At 47.0% G+C, this 24,036-nt stretch overlaps 2 protein-coding genes across 2 annotated transcripts in view; both read right to left on the bottom strand.

Annotated features, from left to right (window-relative positions):
• Window positions 1-40: 40 nt before the first annotated feature.
• wu:fj16a03 (uncharacterized protein LOC335475 homolog) lies at window positions 41-1,232 on the bottom strand. Its single transcript, XM_049002815.1, has 3 exons — window positions 1,074-1,232; window positions 523-621; window positions 41-311 (listed from the first exon to the last, which is right to left on the bottom strand). Exons 1-3 carry the CDS (start codon window positions 1,117-1,119, stop codon window positions 226-228), a joined length of 231 nt encoding a protein of 76 aa, XP_048858772.1. The 5' UTR covers window positions 1,120-1,232; the 3' UTR covers window positions 41-225.
• A 2,872-nt stretch (window positions 1,233-4,104) lies between these two features.
• The window catches only part of LOC125726388 (zinc-binding protein A33-like), a 41,211-nt gene continuing 21,279 nt past the window's right edge, over window positions 4,105-24,036 (bottom strand). The window contains exons 2-7 of the mRNA XM_049002717.1: window positions 6,461-6,969; window positions 6,011-6,106; window positions 5,692-5,919; window positions 5,224-5,246; window positions 4,994-5,112; window positions 4,105-4,903 (exon numbers count right to left, since the gene is read on the bottom strand). Coding sequence (XP_048858674.1) covers window positions 4,350-4,903; window positions 4,994-5,112; window positions 5,224-5,246; window positions 5,692-5,919; window positions 6,011-6,106; window positions 6,461-6,969 — 1,529 coding nt within the window. The 3' untranslated portion in view covers window positions 4,105-4,349. The remainder of the gene's footprint in view (window positions 4,904-4,993; window positions 5,113-5,223; window positions 5,247-5,691; window positions 5,920-6,010; window positions 6,107-6,460; window positions 6,970-24,036) is intronic.

The raw sequence follows: 24,036 nt of genomic DNA, 5'->3' as shown, positions 1-24,036 counted from the left end.
TAGTGGGGAATTTTTACCATTTAAACAGGACACAGGTAAATGTAGCCAGGGATGTTTTATTTCCTGTACCTATCAATAAGTGTACTGGCCTGTGACCAGTCTTAAACCAACGGTGATAGGGGTTTGGGAGAGGAAGGAGAGAGAGAAAATGTGCTGGGTGAGTTGCTGTAGAGATCAGAGCAAGTTGTGGAAAGGGTGCGCATTGGTGCCACCCTGTGGCCTGAGTTAGGCATTACAGCGGTTTTCATGGCAGCATTTCCAGCCCTGGCTCTTGCAGAAATTCAGCGTAGTGCATCCCTTTTCACCGGTGACTGCAACAGGGAGACATGGTTAGCTAGCTGGTGGATGAGCCAAGACACTCAAGAGACAAAAGTATCCTAAATGTCTATATTACAGGAAGAGTCAATCCTGTAGTGATGGGCTACAGCACCAATTTCTGATGGGGCAACAACTAGCCACATAGCGTTGATTCTCCATAAACAACCACGCCTGTGTCTTTAAACTCTGTCAGGAGGGACTCACCTCGTGTGTAACAGGCCTGGGGTACTTTGCTGGAGCATGAGAGGAGCTGCTTCCTCAGAATCAGGAAGTCCTCACCAATGCACTCGATCTTGAACTGGGCTGTGGCACAGAAATGTTTATCGACTCTTACTTCCTGTCCCTGCTCCTCCCCCACCCCCTACAAACCCCCACACCCAAGTTGATGTTTAAGCTCTATACAGAATCACACAGTCGCTAGGCATATCGGAGTTTAAGACACCTATAAAGTGTGAATGCTGTTCCCATACAACATAAAACCTACAGCAGGGGCGTGGCTACATACAAGTGGGAGGGGGGTCGCCAGACCACCCAATAGAGAGACGGCAAATTTAACCAGTCATTAGTAATTAAATAGATTCGTTAAATTATTGCATTAGTAACTTCGCATTACCACCCCCACCAGTTGATAACCTTTACTGTTGCCAAAACCCACTTAATATTCCCACATGCCCTCCCCAAGGTGGCATCACAGTAATTACAGTCAGCCACAGGTAGTACCATGGTTGCCCTTTGGCAGCTCTTAAGATAGATACCTGCACACAGGGGCAGCAGGAGCAGCAGGAGAAGTTCGGCTCTCATGGCAGCGTCCTCACGATCGGCGGCTGCGTGCTGTGACTGGCGGAGGGTCACAGCAGCCGCTTTAAGTGCAATCCTCAGTCCCAGACACACGCAAATAGTGGCAGAGCAGGTCGACGCACCCACATGGCAAACACGCCCCTTGGGGACAGGGTGGACTATGCCAGGACCACAGGAAATGTAGGGGGGGTCATGGAGGTACAATGTGGACTTTATCACAAGAGCTGAGAGAAGTGAAAGAGTGTAAATCGAATTTCAAAAGGGACAATTACCGCTGTCTCCGTCCGGTTGTGTTCCTGTGTGCTTGTAGGATGTATAAACACCATATTGGTCTCTTTGCCGGGAAGGTAAACAGTTTATCAAGGTTGTGGTTTGTAAGGACTACAGAGGTTTTGGAATAGACTAGATAAAATATATAGCTGTTTGAAAACATCCGAATGAAAACATCCTATTCTGAGAGCGGCGCCAGCCTGCACCCTACCATCCTCCTATCCAAGTGGTTAGAAGATGGATGGATGTCTTGCAATTTACATAGGAAAACAGGATAATATTGATCTAATTGTAATGGTTTCCTGACACCGTGAGGTCACACGCAAACATGTGCCCTTATCTTACAAGCAGGAACTGTTTTTGCTCAATGTCTCTTCTGTTTGGCAGACACTATACCTTTGCTTGTTTTTTGGGGGGTAGGATCTCCAAACAGACTCAAAAGTTGGATAAAGTGAGGAGTTTTTACAGACCTAAAGAAGCTTTTCTTAAAAACTGGATGAAACTGGTTTCTCCCAGTCCAAACGGCTCAAGTGTCATTGGAGGGTAAAATTGTAGCTGGCTGTTTTTCAAGGTATTCTGAAAATGCTCTAATTGCCACACGCATATTGTAAGGCTGTCAGCGATTAACCACAGTGATTAAATGTAAAAACACCTTTAAAAGTCGGAGGAGTCTGGATACATTTGTGGTGATTCACAATTTTTTTCTTCTACTCCGCAATCTTCTATTAGTTCTTACAAGCCTTGTGAAAGCAGCTATTGTCTAAATGCTCCAATGAAAACAGTTTAGAATATATTTATGCTGCTTCTTCAAGCTTAAATCCAATGCAGTGGAAAGAAGCTTGTAGTACATTTTGCCAGTGATAGAATCAGAATATTGACTTTCCCATCTGTGACCTGTGTCCCTGTTGTCCTTGTTTACAGAACATAACGCGATTCCTGAGGTTTTTACGCGTCTGGTCTCAGGAGGAACATTTGAAATCAGTACGGTTGCATGACTGTTTCCAGGAAGTCATGATTTTCTAGTTAGAAAAATAAAAGTGGTAATAGAGCGGGGGGGCATCCCCCCAGGTCATATAATTGCCCTGGTTGCCAAATCATGTCTGAGCTGCTATATCTCTTTTAGGTGGTGAGAGAAACGCACTGTGGGCTAGTTTATTGCCCAACACCATCGTGAATTTCCTCATTTTCGCTTGTGCCCCAACAAGGCCCTTTGATCAAAGACCAGATTGTACTCCTTACCCTGTTCCTGTCCTCATGAATAACAACCAGGGGGCAGTGTTTATTCACCCTGACTCTGCATGATACACTTTTCCAGCCAGCTGAGTCAGCAGGTTCTCCTGGAGCATGTGCATGAGGTGTAATGATCCCAAAGGGCACAACTCATGTCTTGTCTTTACCACAACCTCAGTTCCGGGAAACACAGCACATCCTGGCGCATACAGGGTTAAACATGGCCCCACCTCTGCATAAAACATTGCTGTGTGATTGGCTGATTAATCACAGCTGTGTGCACTCTTTAGCCTCCTAAATTACCTTAGAGCCGATCCCTTTTAAACATGTAGAACCACAATAATGAGGGAGGTGCCCCATGGGATTAATTCCTCCATGGTGGGGGGGCCTGCTTTCTGTGCCGTTTTAAGAAGACATGTTGAATTTTGCTCTTTCTGTTTTGCGTTAATGGTTCCTTTGGTCACTTGGGTGTTTGGGCACCGAGGTTGGTAATCAGTCCAGACACCAGAGTATCAGTGTGTGAAAGTTGCGAGCTATAAGTCGTAACATGAAGTTTCAGCTGAGCTCCTGCCAGCCAAGGGCCGCCTTGTGTGAAAACGACTGTCGGGGAACCAGTGTTTTATGTGGGACCAAAGGGTAAATGCGGCGTGCTCTGCTGAAATAGCTCTAAGTCTCTCCAGTGCAGTTCTAAGAGATGGGGTCACACCACGCTCGGCCAGTGGCTGCGTCTTAGGCTGCTTTGGGGGGGGACACATTTCCCCAGTGATCAGTACCGGATGTTTCTGTATAGCAGACCAGGCGTTTCGGAGGTTCCTCTGAGGTCACTGTGACACAGATGTGGACTGGCAGCCAGCCCCCAACCCCTTACTGTATGATGTTACACCACTCAAACATCAAATATGTTCCTCAGCCAAAAAACGTGACCCCCACCAGTCAGTCTGGTACAGCTTCTATGTTGGACTGGAGGCCATTTCTCCATCAGAAGCGTTACAGAGCTGCTTTCAGCTCTACTTCTGAGATCCTCAGTGATGTGGCTTCAAACTGGACGGTTTTGTTGTTTCTTTTATAAATAAAACAATATTTGGTGTTTCTGAAGTTTTCAAATGTTTCTTTTTTGGGGGGGTGGGTGGTGGTTTCCAGACTCTGGAACTTACGGCATTGTTCTGCTTGATGTGAAACGACAAGGCTTACATATGTTCGGAAGTAATTACTAACTCTGCTCTTTCTGTAGATCTGTTTCTGGGTGCAGTTCCTGCTTACAGATTTATTAAGCTTGTAAAATCTCAGTCTCATAACCCCCCCCCCCCTACATTCCTCAGCTAATTAATCTTTGTGTCAACATCCGCTATAGCTCTGCCTCATCTCAAGCACCTTGGGTACGTTACCGGTTTTACAGGATTTGCATAGGAGCAAATATTTCTCAAGGAAAGGTCAAATCTAACATTTTCACTTTCACAGTTAATTAAGAATGAATTAGCATCAGCCGGCTCAAGGTGCAATTGTGAGATTTTATTGCAGATAGAAAAATAACAGACCAACCTTTACTTTAAACTCATGGTATGCAGACTAATAGTAACATACTCTACTCCATCTATATATCTTAAGATTTCTATATTACTATATACTCCCCATATTATTTAAATGTATTCAGCATAGATCTATGGGTTTAAACCAGAGCGGCAGTGCTTGGCCCTTTGGGTTGATGCCTCTGTGCCATTGAGATGTGAAGGCCTCTATTGGTGCAGTATGGATACCTTGGCTGGGCAGATCCTCAGAGCCTGTGTGTTGCGTCCGTTCTCGCTGACGCACGGCGAGACAAACGGGAAGATCCTGTCATGGAAGCGATCCCTAAACGTGTAGATGTGGGACATGTTATTGGCGTTGAAGAAGGACACCTGGCCCTTGTCATAGTCCAGCAGGACACGGATCCTCTGGGGCTTCTGCTGTAGGGTCAGGGGTGTCCAGGGCTGGGTGCAGGCGCTGTACTGGCAGCCATCCCGGAGGGCCAGCGCCCAGAAGCCATGAGCCGGGTTTACTTGGAGCATGCCCTTCCGCTGGACGGACTCCCAGAGCACCCCCAGGTCCCACTTGGTCTTATCGCCCACCTCCACCTCCCAGCAGTGCCGTCCAGCCACGAAGCCCCCGGCACCCAGCACGCACACGCACAGGTCGCACCGTTCCGGGTTGTCGGGTAGCTGTGGCTGCTCCCCAGCATACCACACTGCCGTCAGGTCCGGCGAAATGGACAGCCAGGGGGTCGCCGTGTTGGGGTCCAAGGTGATTGGGCCTGGGGAGTAGGAGGGGGCGGGGCATCAGACAAAGTGCTGCGGGGCACCGCACAGTTTTAACAGGACACTGCCGGAGGCGACGTCCTCACTGTACTGCACGGTTTCCAGCATCTTCTCCCAGACTCTGAAGCGCAGTGAGCCCAGATGCTTGGCCACGTCGATCAGCGCTCCGGACGGCATCTGTGGGTTCAGACGAGCACAGAGAGCCCTGCAGGGGGCAGCAGAGAGTGGGAATGCTCAACAGTACACAAAATAATGATAATGATAGTCTAATAATAATAATAGGGAACAGATCGACTGAGGGGAAAGCACAGCCTACCTTCTGCTGTTAGTGTTGAAATCCTGCAAAACAGAAATAAAACATCCACTGTCAATTTTTTTCATTTACTTATCCATCCATCTATCCTCCTTCTATACCGGCTTGTGATAGGCAGGGTTGTGGGAGGGCCCGGAGCCTATCCCGGAAGCTACGGGTGTAAGGCAGGGAATCACCCAGGATGCAGTGGCAACCCGTCACAGGACACACACAGCAGTCACATGCACACGCAACCCTACAGACAGTTTAGCAACTCCAATTCACCTCAGCATGCTTTTGGACTGTGGGGGGAAACGGGAGGAAATCCCATGACAACATGGGATGAACATGTGAACTCCAGTACTGACCACTACACCAGCATGCTGCCCCATGTAGTTAGAAAAGTTCTTTAACATCTACAGTTATTGAGTTTCTCCAGTGAGACATCTGACCTCCTGAGGCCTCTAGTTCAAAACCACGTGTAGGGACCACCTGCATGGTCAGGGCGTGGGCCTCTGTCTCGCGCTCGGCCACTGCGATGCTGTTGCAGAGCAAAGCGATGTGGGCCGTCAGTTCCTCGACCTTCTCCTTCATAGCCCTGCCCTTGCTCTCCGTTTCATCCTTCAGGGCCGCAATCCTGCATCGCTCTTCTGTCATCAGGAAGTTGCGCAGTGCTTCAAACTCCGCCTTAATCTGACGCTCCGTCTGGTTGGACTGAGTCTGCCATTTTGAAATGGGGGGGGGGGGGGGGGGGCAGATGTTAGCCTCCTTATCTTAAGGGGATAGGTGGCCGTCCCCGTGCAGCCCTTACCTTGATATGCTCCAGCGCCTTCTCGCAGTCCTGCTTCACCTTTTGGAAAGACTCCAGCTTCTCCCTCAGTGGTTTTAGACTTGCCTTGGCTTCCTCCTGGGATTAGAACACGAAAACACCAAACGCAGAGCAACCCAGTGCTGCCATCAGAACTGCCATTGGTCACTTTTGTTCCCCCCTCCTCCCCATAAATTTTCCACTCTTGATCCAGGGAAGAACATTAACAATAGGAAACTGACACTCAATGTAGGTGCATATTTTCTGGATAGAATCATGCATAAACTGGTCCAGCAGGTTATCATTCCTTAGTTGAACAGATTCCAGTCCCAGGAGGTGCCCTGCTTTTGTGCATTCAAGTCATACGTGGCTTAGTTAATAAGAAGTAACTAGTACCAATTAATTTAAAAAGTAACCATCGGACGCCTCTTCTGAGCAGGGTGTGACACCGACCTTCAGATCCTGAATGGCCTCATCCAGGGGACAGAGCTGGTGGCCAAGGTGCTTTCTGGAGGTCTGGCACACTGTGCAGAGGGCTTCCCGGTCCACTTTGCAGAAGAGCAGCAGCCTCTCCCCATGTATGCTACAGCAGGCCCCGGCATCTCTCTCCGCTGCCCCGCTCGGGGTCCGCCCCCTCCCAGCAGGCCCAGCCTCCCCCTGCCATACCGCCGCCTGGTCCTCCTGCTGCTGCTTCAGATAGGCCTCCGCGATGTTCCTCAGTGCCAGGTTGGCGGGAGGCCTGAAGCCCAGAGGATAGGCTTTCCGGCAGTTCGGGCACTCGGGCTTGCTGCTGGTCCTCCAGCTCTTCTCCAGGCAGTCTCTGCAGAAGCTGTGGCTGCAGGGGAGCACCACCGGCTCCTGGAAGGTCTCGAAGCACACGGGACAGGACAGGTCGGCCTCCAGGAAGGACATGTCTGCAGATCTGCTGCCTGCCGGTTGCTCCGCTTGTAGCTGTAGTGCAACTCAGGAATGCTGATATTCCTGTTTTACTCTACCACCAAACATTCAACTCTTGAGCTGGTACCTGATAGGTCAATATTTTTCTTATTATTTTTCAGTGTCAGACATGAAAATACTTAATGGTTTCCCTAAAATAATTTTAATGAAATGATTTGAAATGAATTAGAATAAGCTACTCATATTGTTCACTGAAACTTAGCTATATTTAGCAGCACCCAATGTGGAAAGTTCAAATCCAGAAAGTAAAAATCCAGACCAAGATTTTGTTCCAACCAACCACTCTGTGACTGTGACTCTTTAGAGTCTGGTTGGGTGGAAAAGAAAAATTGGCCTGGATTCTTACTTTCTGGACCTGAACTTTCCACCTATGAGCTGTACTATAATCGTTTCTTTGGCTTTCCATGACCTAACAGGTCTCCTCCTATCTATGGCGCACAGGTTCCTGAAGAAGGGGACGGATCTGATCTGCCTTGTCACCCACCTCAACACTGCAGTAGTTCTTACCTGAAGAATAACCCACCCCCCCCCCCAAACCGCACCCCCAACCCCAGCATACTCACAAGCTCCCAGAGTATGTGACATGGTTGGGCTGAGACAGAGACAATCGACTATCTATCATGTCCAGCAGAATGGCAGGGATCAGCTATTTGGGGTTTGCATTCTGGGTCAAAGGGCATGTGGGGCCAACAAAGCTGAAAGCTGGTAAATGAAGCTGGTAAATGAAGCTGGTAAATGAAGCTGGTAAGGGTGTCAGAAGCCATTTTATTTGTATCCTACTGTGTTGCATTTGCCTTTTTTCCGACAATCCATTCAAAAGGAAAAGTTGACGTGTCTTGCACGTTGTGACCTAGACATGATGTAGTCCATGATTTTGGTGTTCCACCTTCTAACAGACAGGCAGCTCCAGCCTTTCCATTGCATTTTGTTCCAGATTACAAAGGCTGTTGGTGGTTTACTAAAATATTCAACCAGGTGGTTGGACTTGATTTTGACAAAAGGTTCTTAATATTCTTAACTCGGGAACTGCTTGTATAGTTTAGAATGAATACAGGCTCATTCCTATTCTGTCTGTAGACTTTCTGGCTGAGTGGAGAAACCATACAATATGAAAATTAACTATAGATGGTAGGTAAGGGCTAGCATCCCATCCAGGGTCTCCCAGAGCTGTATGCTGGTTGGCCCTGCCCGCCCCAAGACCTTATCCTGGGTAAGCAATGGCAGGGTGGATGGATGGACAATGAAAGGATGGTGAGGTAAGGTGGAGGTTCCCTTTTCTACAGGACATCACCTGGTTCCTCCTTGGCAGAGCCGGTGAGATGTTCTATCTCCAGCAAGCTGCCGTTTTCCAGAGCTCAGCCCCAGTCCACCCTGGAGGTCTGTCTGTATTCATATCACATTACCTTCAGCTTTCAGTAAGACAAACATGTGACAAACTGGGCTTAGATGCGCATCTGTGACTTATCTCTCGGTTTATAGTCTGAGAGTGCCTAGTCAGGATGAAATATTTGCCTATATATTTTCATTTCATTTGCCACTGCTTATTATTGGCAGTATTAAGACTAAGTCATGGTGTTAACCTAATTGGACAATCTCCAGCATCCTCTGTCGGCCATTTGCCTCCAGAAAAGCCAGATGTTGGGTCCCTGAAGCCTGCTCTGGACCACATGTGCCGTGCTCGGCAGAAACAGGAAGCGCACCATAGTCACGCATGACTGAGCTGGAAGGAAAAGGTTTCATGCTTGTAGGAGAGTGTGGTCAATATACTCGTCACCATATGTGGACAGTTCAGGTCCAGAAAGTAAAAGCCTGAAAGATTTTTGTCTCAACCAACCAGTTGTGGTACTCTGTGTACAGACTATTTCTACTCAACTACTTGGTTGAAACAAAATCTTGGTCTGGATTTTTACTTACTGGACCTGAACTGTCCACCTCTGACCATCACTGGTGGCCTTGCACTTCTGCGATGGCAATGGGTGTGTTGATGGCCCTTTCCTGGGAAGGCATCATCCCTGAACTCCATCTCCACACCAGGTATCTCCTTCGCTAGCATAATCACTTCCTTTGAGACTCGCCCAGTCTCTTCTTCCACCCTCCAGGAAGCCTGCCTTCCCTCCTTCCTTTTATAGACCCTCCACAATTCCGCCCATCATCTGGCTGACCATGCGGCCACATTGTGAAGCAGAGTGGGAAGACCACAAGGTTCATGCCAGTTGTTGTCAGCCCTTGTAAACCAAACCCAGCTCATGCAGGAACTCGTGGGTGTGTGTAGATTCGGGACGGAGACCAGTGTGCTCCAACAGGAGAGACAGGACAGGCTAAGGAAGACATGATTGGCTTTATTAGGACCTGTTCAGCATCTGACTAAACTTCTAGAATCTTACAGAAACTTTGCCTTGCTATGCTTGGCCCCTCTGAAGATTGCATTGTGTCCACATGGTTTCAGTTAAGTACGATGGCTCAAAGGCGTCACACCTCACATGCTGTTGTGCGTTTTACTTACACAAAAATGTTCTGAGGGCAGAAGGAAAAATGATTGGTTCAGACAATCAACCAATCGTATTGTAGAGGAGGAAAGTCCAAGCAAATATAGGAGGCAGGACCTTTTTTGTGTAAGTAAAACTCCCATGAGTTTGCCTCAGGACTCCTCAGGTCCACTTGGGTAATGTCACTGTACTCCAGTACTCCAGCCAGGTATCTGCCCCTCCCCACCCGCAATGTATCAGGTTTTATCCACTGAACTGGGCAGAACTGCGAGTGTGAGAAACAAACTTCTGGTTTACTTCCTTATATTAGGAGATTAGCTTTAAAAAAAACACACTTGAAGTTTACAGGTATCAAAGATCTCTCTGTCTCTTCGCTCTGAGAACATCCTGGGCTTAGTTCTCTCAACGTGTCAGGAAAGCCTGTTCAAGCCGGACCGTGACTGTAACAGTCCATGGGACTAAAGCCCAGCTCAGATGCGGTCTGGGGGAATCCTGGGCCCATCTTCTGAAAGATACAATTCATCATTTGGTCTCCAACAACAGGGAGTGCTGGAAGTCATGCTGCCTTCCTTATTACAGAGAACCCAAACCTTCAAAGGGTACATGTACTTTTGTATTTTTCTGCAGATATTTTACTTCTATGAATGATAGTGAGTTTTTTCAATGACTTCATAACAACTCTCTGTGTGACCGTTATACATGTTTTATATTCTGTATGTATAATATGGTAATTTTGACATTCTTCTTGGCACTATTCTCATTAAAGGGGACTGGGACGTTCCAGAGCCCCCAACAGGTGGCGATAAAGTGCTGCATTAGCAGCCTGAATCTCTCTGGTGGTTGTAACTGTTTAAATTCTCACTTGGTCATTTTTTTTCAGGGTGTCAGGGCATGATGCTTTCCATGTGTTTGGCACTGGATTGTGGGAAAAACCAGGAGAAGAAGGGGCTGTGGATGATTCCCGTATCTGCTCTGGGTGTGCCTATCCACCAATGAGGGTTTGATAAATTTGCTTGAAGTATTTATAAAAAATCTGCCAGACTGAAACTTTCCAGTCCGGATGATCTTATGACACAAGATATAATGGAACTGGTGCAGGGTCTGAGGAACACAGGATGGAGGTGTATAAGTCACCAGAGGAGGGAAAAACTTACCGTATATTAATTGGGCCAAATGTTGACATTGGTCTCTGTTTAAGCCTGGCTGTTTGATTGGCTTTCAGCGGGAGTGGCAGGGCACGAGGTCCCGCCCCATCCGGTTAAGGTGGCCGGTTGGGCCAAGGGAAGCATCCAGAACCTTTAAATCACCCTGTCGTTGGACACGTTCCCTTCAGGCTCCTGGAGGATGAGCCTCCTTGCCACGAGGGCGGCCAGCTGTTTCATTATACTCTCAGTAGGAAGTTTTATTTGCTCAGCACAAAAAGTGAGGAGTTACAGTAAAAACGACGTGAGTGACACTTAATGAATAAGCCACATTGCTGTGTACTGAACACAGCACAACATGCCCTGAGGGTCTGTCAGCGCTTGGTGCCTCGGCACTGAACAGTGGGACAGGTAGTGTAACCCCTGAGCTCATATTGAACACCCAGTGTATTAACATCACACGGCGCCTCACACTGCACACTGCACACTGCAGAAGCGCCAATGAGGTGGCTGCTTATCTCACATGGGGGCCACAAAACCGTGCCAGACTGAAATGCACTGGACATTTCGCTTTGCTTACATGGCTCTTGTTTCTAAAAGCCTCATTTTTCCTCCTCGCTTCTCTTCCTCAGGTTTGTTTCCCAGGTAAACAGCAGGCTACCCTGTCATACTGTCATTGACGAGACAGTGAGCCTCGGGCTAGAGAGGCAGACAAGTTGGGCAATTATGGCACACGGTCACGCATACCGCGTTCTTTTTATTTTTTTAAGGCCCTGCCAGTGGTTTCCTTACCGCTTCTTAATTAGCCCTCATATGTCCTAAAAGCTAATTGGTCAAAGAGACGGGGGTACACACTGTTTGGCTGTTCACCGTGATAATGAACGCTAGCCCGCAGTCCGGGGTATAGCGGTGACAGACCTACCGTTGCTGGATTCCAGTTGCACAGCAATAAGGAAATTCCGGAGAGTCAGAAATGGGTGTGCGTGGTGAGGGTGGTGGGGAGGGGGTGTCTTACTTTCCACACTGCATGGAGAGGATGATAATGGGGAGGAGATGCTGAGCTTTCAGAAGACGGCGGTGCTCAGCCGGCTAATGAGATCCGACCCCTTCAGCCGGCTCAGACTCTCCTTACTTACCTTCCGTCCCTCTTATTCCCCAGCAGCTGAACTTCCCATCAATACTGTCCTTCCAAACATACTGAGCTGCCGCCCGCTCTCCTCATCCTCTGTGTGGGAGTGTACAGTACTGCTCACCAGGACTCCCCCATCTCATTTACACCCAGAGATCTCTAACGGGGGAGAGGGTGGGGGGGCACATCAATCTGACGCCTGGAATCTGTAGGAGCAGGCGGGTACTTCAGTTGTATAATCATCACTCTGTAAGCTGATGGCTGATTGCTTTGGATTATATTAGCTCCTAGGCAGCTCCTGTTATTATAAAGCATCGTTCAAAGTTTTACCGTTTTATTTTCTTGTACTTCTTATGCTTCAATTTGTACTTCAGTAGTTCGCTCTTGTTTTGACAGGCGAGATCAAGGGACCAGATTGAGGTAAACAGGAGTCCGCTACTCCAGGGGATGGAGGGAAATCCTTTAGATTTCAGTGATTCGGTGTCATGGGCCATATGAACGGAGTGTAATCCCCTTTGGCATCTACAGTCGTTGCTACGTCTCCCTATCGACCGTTGCCATGCGTATCGTCTCTGTTATCAGGTCCCCTCATTGTTCTCTGCTGTCACTGGTGTTCCGTCACCTCCTCCGCCACGCCTGGTAACTCCTCGGACTCCCGGTGACTCTGGGAGTGAATTGTTTCCTTGGCATAACGAGCCTGCAGATTCGGCTGCGATGGGTAGATGGGAGTGATTTATGGCTCCTGTCTTATTGGGGAGTCACTGGCGGTTTAAGATTGATTAAAGTTCCACTCCAACCCAGGTGTGGCCACTCTCACAGGCCACGCTCTGATCGATTGCTTTGTCAGAACATCTCGCCTATGAAACCTCATCATGGGGTATTTTAGTCGATGCTGACGCATCCACAGGAGTCATTTAAAATTCAATAAAGCGAGTCAGAGCTTGGGGGCTTGTGTTTGCCTCTAACTGTGCTGTTGTGGGTAAATTGTAGGGTCTGTCTCCGACATATAGGAGCTCTGAGTGATTGTCACTCGAGCCAGGATGAGAATGTTCTCCGCTGCTGTGTTTTGGTTATGGAGGAACATGCTTCATGGGTATCATGACTATTATGTAAGATGAGGCATTAAATATGAGACAGCTGTGTTTTTTAACCTGTGCTTGTGAGGGGAGGGGGTGTAGTAGGCAAGAGAGGGTCAACCTCTGAAGCTGAGTCACGGAGCGTGTTTTCACCTGAGGAGCGAGGAGCAGGCAGAGAGCTCTGCCTACAAAAGCTCACGTCACCCTCCAGGAAAACACAAGAAAGGAATGGAAAAAATGGGGAGATGGATGAGACAGGCACCTTTTCTCCTTGCAGCTCCATCCTGGCCTCTTGCCGCTACCTCAGAGGCTGGCATAGTCTCCATGGAGAAAGCAGACAAAAGCTGCATTTGATTAAAGCATGTGGCGGGTGCTAACTGAGAATTAGTGTAGCACTGGCTTCCCTGGTTCAGTGTCCCTGTAACCCTTGCAACTACAAATGCAATTTCGTTCCCTGATAACACTTCTAATTGTCCAAATAAGAGCGAACATGGCAAAGTCTCCTGACTTCTTGTCCAGCGTCACGGAGCTGCTCCCGTCGGGTTAAACAAGGAGGCCACTGATGATGCACTCAACTTCTACCTGCCGTGAGCCTCATTCCCTTCTACAAACATAATTTCCCTGCTTCCTCTTCTCCATCCATTCCCAAGTAGCCCTATTACTACTGTTGTTGCACCATCCAGCATCATTTCCTGGTATCATATCCACCCTCAGCATGACCACAGGAGAAGCACTTATGAAAAATGGATGGGTAGCGATTAACTAGAAATGGTAACTCCTTGGTAATGATATTTTTTGCCAATTAAAGTACTCTTTAGTGCCTATAAAGGTATATATTGAAGGCTGGATCCCCACCAAGGTGACACCACTCCTTATCACCGCCATTGGGGCCACATATGCAGTGTGTTGGTTTAACACAGTGTTTATCGACCCAGCACTCAGAGACCCCCTGACAGTCCACATTTTTGCTCCCTCTCAGCTCTCAGCAAATAATCAAGAACATCTAATACCTGGTACACATGTGTTGGAAGCAGGTAGGGAACAAAAAATGTGGACTGTTTGGGGGTTCCTGAGGATGGCACTGAGAAACACTGGTTTAATAACCCCCAGTAATGAACCGGGGGGTGTGGTGTTTATGCCAAATGCTTGTGGTGTTTCAGAGTAGTGAAATACCAAGGTGTCTGATCTGTTGATGCCCACTGGGTTATAAACTGAAAAACATGGATGCCATTTTGGTGAATCTACTAAACTTGATAGCATTCAGATTCGCATTACAGTTTCCAGTAATAGATGCATCATACATGTATATCGCATAAATCAACGCTCAGGCAGCAGGGAAACAAGCTACTTCCATTTGAGTCACGAGGTCTGGAGCGTCGAATTGTCCTAACAAGTCGCGCTTCAAAATCTTGCCAGTGCATTAATAAAAGCAGCCGTTCGCGGGGCTGTGTGGAAGACGACTGATGCTGTTCCTGCCAGGCGGAACATTCCTTTTGGGATGAGTGAGCCAGGTTAGTGGGGGACACACAGGAGAACATTTTAATATCTGACAAGCTGAACGACGTACCCAGATTTTATGAAGACGCGTTATGAATAATTCATTTTGAAATTCGAAGCAGTGCCTCAGTCAAAGGTAGTAATTTCCCCCCCGTGTGAAAGTTGGTCGCTTTGACTGTTGATAAAACAGAGCTGGGAGGATGGCTTGGTACGTTATCCTAACCACGCCCCCAACTTTAGCTCCGCCCACAAATCCGAAATGTAAATTAAGCATCCTTTGGAAGACAAACACTTTAAACCAGATCTTTCCTCATATTTAATTCTCTGCCTTAGTTCTCTAGTGTGTCAGAAAAGGTTGAGCACTCCAGTACCTCTGGGTTGCTTTCCATTCTATGAACTGGGGCTGTGAATTTGATACCATGAATTCAATAAATGGAGTGACCTTTGAGAGAACATGGCTCCTACTCAGAATCCAAACTGACAAACCAAGGTCTGGAACTGATTTAAATAGCTTGATTTTTACATATTTTTTGTGTGTGTCCCTGATTGGAGAGGCTGTGCGCATTTATTAAGGTAAACCCTGAAATGCGTGCACTTAAACAGGCAAGAGTCGTCCTCCCTCTTAGGTCTGGCCTCTAATCGCTTTTGCTTCCCTTCCCTGGCAAGCGTTTCAATTAAATGCTCTGCCTTAACGAAGACCTCCAAGCGTCTGCTTGCAGTGTAATTTAAGAGGAGACGTTTGAGGGTTTTCATGCATGGGAAAATTACATCTGTGGCAATAAATGAATGTGGCAGCACTCCGTTGTTATCAGGCAGAGACACGTGCCACAGACACACATCCTGAGAGCCCCTTTTACTGACTCCCCATTCGCCATTCAAAATGTCACATTATGTTATTGCTGTGTAATAATCCTACATAGTGTGAAAACTATATTGATATTTATTTCTGCATGTGTCCCTCACTATATTGTCCCTAAGGCAGTGTGCTTAGCTGAGGGAAGAGACCATTAAAATACCCCCCCATTCATATGGGATGGAGGTTCTGTAGTTCTGAGGTTATATTTGCCTTTTGGTGGTAGATCTTGTTTGTATAACGTACCCTGCTCTGATTGGCTGCCCTTTTCACGCCCAGTCCAATCCTGGAGTGTGATGGTTGAGTCATTGGGCACCAGTACCCCTCCCATCTGACACATTACTTCCACGGCCTTGTGGGTTCGACAAGGTCAAGCCAGTGAAGCCCGCCTTGGGTCTGACATTGCACTTATGCTTTCAGTTATCAACCTCTCACCTCGCCCACCACTCTCTCCTGGCCAGTATAGGTCCCATTCATTTGGAATCACTCTGGGACTCTCTGTCTGGCCACATGTCCGGCAGGTCCCTGGAGGAGAAAGGTAGCGTATTAGCATTTAGATTAAGGAGCCATGCTTTCGCTCTGCCATGCACTTGTAGGGTTCTCAGTTCAGAGAAGCAGTTATTCATTGTGATCCAGACTGCCTCTCAGCAACTCTTTGTTAGCTTGTGTTAATAGCCCCCCCCTCCCCATCTAAGGCTACAGTTATTAGAAGTTATCACCGCCCCCACCCTACCGAGATTGAAGGTTTGCCTCCCACATGATCCTGAAGGCGGGGCTTGTAGGTGACCAATAGGGTCCCAAGTTCATGCAGATGTTGTTGTATGTGGGGCAGGAATAACCGAACAGGAGAGGCAAGGAGGAACGATGGAGACGTTCAGCTTCGGTGGAGCAACATAAACCCCAGGAATTAACTGGCTGTTAAATTACATGGTGCTGAGTTCAGAGAAATGAAATGAAGCGTTTTGTGCCATGGAGAAGATGGGAGGAAAATGAGAGCTTGGTCTCAGTTTATCGTCTCCGAAGCTCAGAAGTTAAATTGAGCCACAATTGCATGATTTCACACAAATTCCCCCACCCGTTAAAAAAAAAAAAAAGTTTAAAAAAGTGGCACTCATCAAATGATCAAGGCAAAGGCAGGGGAGACAGAAGAAGATTCTAGCAAAGCTCCAGCAGGAGTGACACTTTGGAGGCCGCTGAAGATGGCGGGATATGAAGCGGGGAGATTATTTCCATGTTATGTGTGAGGGCGAGATTACGGAGGATCAGAAAAATAACAGGAATGACCAAAAAGACTGGATAACAGGGGGTAACACACACGTGGAGCTGACCCACCGACGGTGACTCATCACGGGAGTCAAATCGAAATGGTTAGTGGCAGGACCAATGCCAGAGGACGTGTGCTGCTCGGGATGAGCCTCAGCCCCCCATGTTCTGAGCCACAGTAGACCTCAGGCCCAGCACGCTGCCCCCCCGCACCTCCCCGGAGATCCTTCCTCAGCACGAATGTTCTCCAGCGACTTTATCAAACATCAGTGCGGGAAGCTTACAGTTTACCGCTTGGATTTCTGTTTATTCTGATCTCTCTTTAAAATGTGGCAGGATTAAGTTGGTTCTGCCCTCATTAGCCCCAGAAAGTGGCAAATTGGATCTGGGGTGCAGAATGCAAGGTTTGCTTGTTAGAAACTGCATCCAGACATGCCTCATTCACAGGAGAGGGAGCATCTATTCACTCCCTTCTGATCCTATCTGTAACTAGCCTCTGATTACCCACAATCCCCAGCTGGGCGGTGGCAAACTGCACACACTCATTTAGAACCGAAGGCCCTGCCCTTTGAGGTTGGTGGGGAAGCAGGGAGGTAAATGTTTTCCCTGCCCCACGGTGAGGGTCTGATTACCTGCCAGGTTAGTTTGTAGATGAGTCACTTTCCCAGTCAGTGTGCCCTTTTCCCTAATGGCGCTGCGGGCACGGCTACGTGGGGTGTTGGGTCACCCATGAGGATCACGCCGACAAGATGCGTCGATGCATCAATCAATCACAGGCATCTCTGTGTCCAGGCTAATTTACATCAAGAACACCAAACAAACATTTTTCTCCTCGCCTGAAGATGTGCCCTGTACCACCTGAAGACAGGGGAAAGGTTTATTTAATCATTTTCAAGTGTCTGCATGATTTATCTTTGGTAACGTAGAATGAATCACATTTTAATAACCACTTTATTATATGCTAGGCGTTTCTTATAGGGTTGCCACTGAACTTCCTGGAATAGGCTGTGGTTTTTTTGCAATGCTGCAATGGATAAAGAGTTACAGATGGATGGATGGATGGATGGATGGATGGATGGATGGATGGATGGATGGACAAACATCATGACTGATACAGCTGTTTAATTTGCTTTTGCCTGCTGAACGTTGAAGCCCTGATTATGGGATGTCTTATAGTGTAGAGATGTCTCATGGGACGGATGGAAGACCACTCACATGTAGAGTATGGAGAGCAACACTCTCCAGCACTTCAGGATAAATTAGTCATCAAAGGCATGTCAGAAGTTGCCTGGAAGCTGTGCTCCTCTTAACCCCTCTTCCTCCCCCCCCCCCCCCCCCCCCCCCCCAGTTTAACAGTAACCTCAGTGATAGAATAACCGGATGACTTTTCAGGTATTTTATCCTGGAAAGGGAGAATTTCGAAAGCCAAGTGCAGTGTGATTACCTCCCATCCTCCTGGTCAGCAGTACAGCAAATGAACATGCAGCTTTGACCTGGGGGGGCAGGGGTGGGGGGGTCCTTGTAGCAAAAGATCTTGGGTAATAAAATTGAGCCACCTGAAGCTTTAATAATAATAAGCCAAATATACTCACCATAAAAACATGGAAACCAATCTAATAGAAATGCAATAAGTCACATATGTGAGGGCTGTCAAAACCCCTCCTTTTTAAGCTCTGACCGTACGACAGATGCATTTTTACCAAGCTGTACCATTTATATTCAGCTCATACTAAGTTTAAGACCAAAATCAGGAAAACAACCATATCTGTAATGCAATGGTTTGGTCTGGATACACTGCCAGAAAAAAATGTTAATTTTTACCTTTTAAGGGTATAATTACTTGTCACTGCCGCTGTACCCTCCAGGGTCTGCCACGTGAACCCTAGCTGTAGGTAAAAGCACCTTTTAGTCTAAGTTAAGGTACAGAAATGGACTCTGAGGAACATTTTTGTACCAATAGGGTTACATTAACGTTGTTTGCACCCTGAGGAACAAAACTGTACCCGGACTGGACCCTTATTTCTGAGATGCCCCCGTGAAGCTCGCCCTGTGATCATGGTGCCCCCCCACCCCCCCAGGTGTGATGGAGTGCCTACTGTTGTGTACTGCCTGAGGCTCCTGGCCATGGAAGTCCGGAACATCTAACCTCATGGGTTTCTGAGTCTTAGGCCTTGGAGCTTATGCTGTAACTCACGGCGGATGGGGCGTCCTCACAAACGCAAGCCTGGCCTTGGTGAGTGCGTGTGCCCACCTGGGGTGCTGCTGACGCTCCATTCGGCCACGGAGTCCTCCTCGTAGGTGCTGTGTGTGTGTGTGTGTGTGTGTGTGTGTGTGGCTTCCCCGTTACACTGGTACCTTATCTGGTTTAAAGCCTGTGTACATTCACAATGTCCTCGTGAATCATGTGTTTGTCTTGTCTGTGCTCTGGTGTGGAAATAATTAGTGATTCCTACCTTCATATTTGGTGATTGCAGATGTTAGGGAAATGTCATCTTTATCTGACATCTAACTGATGGGTTCCATTTACTCCCCCTCCACGAGGCTTGGACTGCGGGGGGGGGGCAGCCCTTCCTCGCTCACTTTCTAGGGCCCTTTTTTTTGTCCCCTCCCCCACCACCCCAGTAATTCCCTGGTCGCCATGGTTGTCAAATCCTCAGCCCCCCCAAAGCTCATTCTCCGATGCCAGTTATTAAATTGATTAAATCAGCAAAGCAGCAGGATGCAAAAGGGCGAACTGGGACTCCTGCTGGTTACTCTCTGCTCACGCAGGTGATCTGAATTTTCTGTGACATATGATCAATACACCAGCATCAACAGTGAAAGAGTAAATCATTTAACACAAAACTCAGACAGATGTTTCCTTGGAACAGAATAAATTGCTCACACTTCAATTACATTTTTGGAAGGTAATGGTCTTGACGTTTATGCTGTTGTGCGACTTTAAGGGAAAAAAATCCAATTTTGAGTGTTTTGATTTGCCAAGCGATGGATTTGGAACATCTGGTACAGGCTGGCTGCAGCGCAAGGCCTCCTCCATGGTGGACCTTGATAAATAAATGAGAAGCTTTCAGATGTGTCCTTCGCCGGGAAGCCAGGTGGCGGGAGGGCGCTCAGCGGGGGACGCCGAGGTGAACGCAGGTGTGGGCGACGTCTGCCTGTCATCTGTCACTCGCCACCTTTCTCACACACCCAGCTCTGACTGAAGCGCAAGCGAAGCATCGCTGGCAGATCCTCCACCAGAAGATGGCGCCCTAGGCAGCTGCCCATATCTAGTGGGCTGACTGTACGTGACAGAAAAAGAACAATGCAAATCGGAATGATATTTCTTAGCCAAGTAAGCTCACAAAGACAGGAAATGTGAATGGCTGCCTGACCTGCTCATATGACACCTTAGCATTCATACAGTTGACATACAGTTATACATGCACAATTAACATACATGCTTTCAGTTCTGAGACCAAAGAACAAAGAAAGAAGATCAAATGCGTGAGAAAGTGGTCTGAACTAAGCTACACAGGGCTCCGCCCCTCCCAAGCCTGGAGTTTGACACCTCTGTCTTAGACTGTGGGCAGATTGATGCTGATGATCTTTCTTGCAGTCCTGACTGCTTACTGTAGCCTCTTTTGGGTTGCTGATCTAGAGCAGATTGCAATGGACTAACTGAGAACAGATTCGATGAACGCCATGTAGAAATGGATTACTGTCTCCTGTGCCAGGCGCAACTTCAGCTGGATCAGGAAGTACATCCTCTGCCGGGCCTTTTGGTGATTGGGTTTATGTTGGTCTCTCATTTCAGGTCCTGAGAGATTGCCGAAGGTTTCCAAAAAATGGTGGCCGGCTTTGACCATCTCCTCCGAATGTTATGGAAACAGATCTTCTGAGCTGCCCCCCCCATTCCCCTCTGGAGGCCCAATCGATGTGCCTCCTCTGCTTATGTAGTAGCTCACCGGTCAGTGATGTTAGTGCACCCTCCATTATCCACCAGGTGCCGATGGTCACAGCGAACGCCAACTCTAATACTGCGCGAATCGCTCCAGACCGCTCTGTTTGTCATTGCCCATCATGATGGGGGAAATGGGCTTTTTCAGCTTCTCTGTGCTCATTAAGCTTCTGCCTCCCCAGCAATTGGACCCAGAGAAAACACCGGGCCCCTACCTTACACGGCACGCAGCGCTATCGGCTGTGAGTAAGCTGGTCCGAAAACTGTCCAATTTAATGTCCTGTGGAAATAGTTCATTCCTATTATTATCGATGTGGTCAGCTTCCGGGTGCATACTGCATACTGAACAGTGTCTGAAATGTGCAGCTCTCTCTCTGTAAATGAATTGAAGTGCCAGAAGAAGACCACACCAGGGTTCTAACCCACATGTGTCTGACTCAAAGTCCCTGTGATTGGCTTTTAGCAGAAGTGGAGCTGAATGCATGTGTGTAATTTGGTGCAATCTGCGAGCAGCTCTGTTTGAAGTTGCACTTGGGGTTGTGGGTAGACTACAGAAATTCTCCAGTACCTCTTACCTTCATCCTCTACCACGTTGCTTCCACAGGGACAGAGGAATGGTATTAATGTTTTTACGGAGGGGGGGTGTATAGATTTTGCATGCTGAGATTTCTTACACCCACACAGTCATGTGCCAGTTTATAAACACCAGAATTGATGGCATCATTCCACAGTGTGATGACATCACTGCAACGCTTCCCAGCCTCCCTTCCATCCATCCATCTATCATTCAGGCTATTTACCCTAATGAGGTTCAAAGGGTCCCATCCATCCATTTCCAAACTATCTTCACACGAAGAGCTTTGTCATTTTAGCCTCTGCTGAATGTTTGGCTAATGTCAGAATGGACTGTTAGGTGTTTTTGGACAGGCGTGTTCAGGTGTGATGTCCCAGATGTGATGGTTTATCTTCTCTTTCTCCATGTACTGGGGCTCTCTCTCCGAGTTCCAGACATTCTGTTAGATCTTTTATTTATATGTGTGGGTGTCATGTGGTGTTTTAACCTCCCTGATCTTAGACTGGGGGGTGGCAGAGGGACATATCCCTCTCTCTGCTGGGTGTTGGGACCCCCTCCTCTACATGAGCAGTGAGCTTAAACACATTGTGGGGGATTATCACTAGCTGTTATGCATCATGTCTCCCATTTAGTAAAACCATGGCTTAACCATAACCATTTTTGGGTCATTCTACAGATTAGGTGCCATTTAAGTAATTTTAATGTCCCAAGATATATCACTGATTAGACTTTTCAGATCATTGATAAAAATACACTTCAGCTGCTGCATGTCAAAGTCTTGCATTCCTTTAATGTGCAGTAGAAAAGAGAAATTGAAATTCACTTCAACATCTTTATGTCTGTTGTTCGGGAATTTCACCTGTCCCCATTAATCATCATAATAATAACACAGTTCATTTAGAGTAAACAATGTTTAATAATACTTAAACTGTTTACTTTTGTCCTGGTGTTTCATTCAACCCCATAATGCAACCACTTTTGGCTCCGCATAAAATTATGATATAATGCTTTTGACATCATTTATCAGAAAATGACATCATCAAAGTCTTCATAACAGCATGACACATCAAGCGGTAAGCTTGTCTCTCACTTCCTATTAAAAATCTGTCATTTTTATGCACATATGGGCTTTGGCGGAAAACTCAAAGTTAAAAAGGCTTTACTGTGAGGTATATCTTCCATTACTGTTTCGGTGTTGATGCTGGTATCTTTGTAGCCATGAAGTACAAAAATATCTCAATTGGATAATACCGTGAGATGCACTGAAGACATGCTGATCCAAAAAGGAGGAAAAGGTACCTCTGGAGTGAATGTGAGAGATGGAAGAGAGACGGTGAGGCAGGGAAGAAAAGATCTGAAGATCTTCATAAGAGAGGTCGAGGTAGGCAGAGAAAGTGGAAGGATATCAATGAATGACATGGGGGTGGATCTTAAACAGCACCGCCACCCCTCCACAAAGCTCTGAAAGAGATAAGTCCTCGAGGTTAGGTTAGGATAAGATATTTCTAGCGTGTATAACACAAAACGAATCAGTTATTGGGTATGTGTGCATGGCTGAGGATATATATATCAACCAAATATCCCCACAATGTGATAATTTTGATGGTGCTGGGACCATTTTTCAGTCCCCACAAGGGGAAACAAAATTTAATAAAAATTTATGAGTGCAATCAAAAAACTTAAGCTGTCAAAAAAGTTTTGTATTTTGATTGACAACCTTACAATGACAACCTTAACCCCAACCCAGCCCTAACCTTATGGTTAAGGTTAGGGCTGGGTTGGGATTAGGTTTTTTACATAGAAATGAATGGATGGTCCCTACAAAGATAAGAATACAAATGTGTGTGTGTGTGTGTCATTGTAATTATTACATTGTAAGAACCAGATTACAAAATGTCTGTCATACCCTGCTTGAGCTGTTGTTTCATTAGGTCTGAGTATGTAAGGCCGCGTTAGAGTATGTTTCCCCAGTCCAGTCATTGACATCGCTGTGTGTCGACCCCTATCCCTCGTTTACCCGACTGCACGACTCCATTCGTCTGTTTCCCTGCTCCGTGCCAGCTCTGTATGTACGACAATGTCTGTAATAGAGTTCAATTAAAGTGTGACCTTTCAGAAATGAATGCAAAAAATTACTTACCTGCCAGTAATACTGAATCTGTAGAAATATCCTGGCTTTGTGCAGTGCAGTCACTTACCCCAGACTAGTTCTCATGCTGTGCAGTAATTGTGTAGTGCGCTCATTTACCCTTGGCTAATCCCCATGCAGTGCAGTAATTGTGCAGTGTACTCACATACCCCTGGCTAGTCCTCATGCAGTGCAGTTATTGCACAGTGCACTTACTTATCCTTGACTAATCTTCATACAGTGCAGTTATTTTGCATTGCGCTCACTTACCCCTGGCCAATCCCCATGTAGTGCAGTTACTGAGCAGTTCGCTCACTTACCCTAGCTAATCCCAATGCAGTGCAGTTACTGAGCAGTGCACTCACGTACCTCAGCTAATTCCAATGCAGTGCAGTTACTGACCAGTGCACTCACTTACCCCAGCTAATCCCAATGCAGTGCAGTTACTGAGCAGTGCACTCACTTACCCCTGGCCAGTCCCCATGCAGTGCAGTTATTGCACAGTGCACTCACTTACCCATGACTACTCCACGTGCAGAAGGTGTCCATGGTCCTTGAGCACCACTGCTTTGTCCTCGTTTTGGCTCATTCCCAGACCTTAATTACGTTACTGAAGTTGTTTGGATTGTCAGCTATCTTGTTCAGTGTCTAAGCCGGAAATCAGGTGATAATTAAAATGTATTTTTAAACCTGCAATATTTTAGCTCTGTAGGAGAGTCCCCAGGCTTACATGCCGAGTGTCGCTTCACTTGTGAGCTATGCTTCTTTGGAAAGACTCTATACATACATTATTATTATTATTATTGTTTGTAGCTGTATAAAATGCTATAACCAAAAAAAGAAAAAGGTAAAATGTATATTAACTCAGTACGTTCCTCTTCACTGCAATATTGTGCATAATCTACTGTATTGTATAGTGTACAGTATATCGCACAGTCTAGCTAATATTTTACAAAGTTAATATCTTGTGTATTGTCTGAATGT

The sequence above is a fragment of the Brienomyrus brachyistius genome, unplaced genomic scaffold (genome assembly GCF_023856365.1).
Source record: "Brienomyrus brachyistius isolate T26 unplaced genomic scaffold, BBRACH_0.4 scaffold71, whole genome shotgun sequence".
NCBI lineage: Eukaryota > Metazoa > Chordata > Actinopteri > Osteoglossiformes > Mormyridae > Brienomyrus > Brienomyrus brachyistius.
This window is presented reverse-complemented; position numbering and strand designations above follow the sequence as displayed.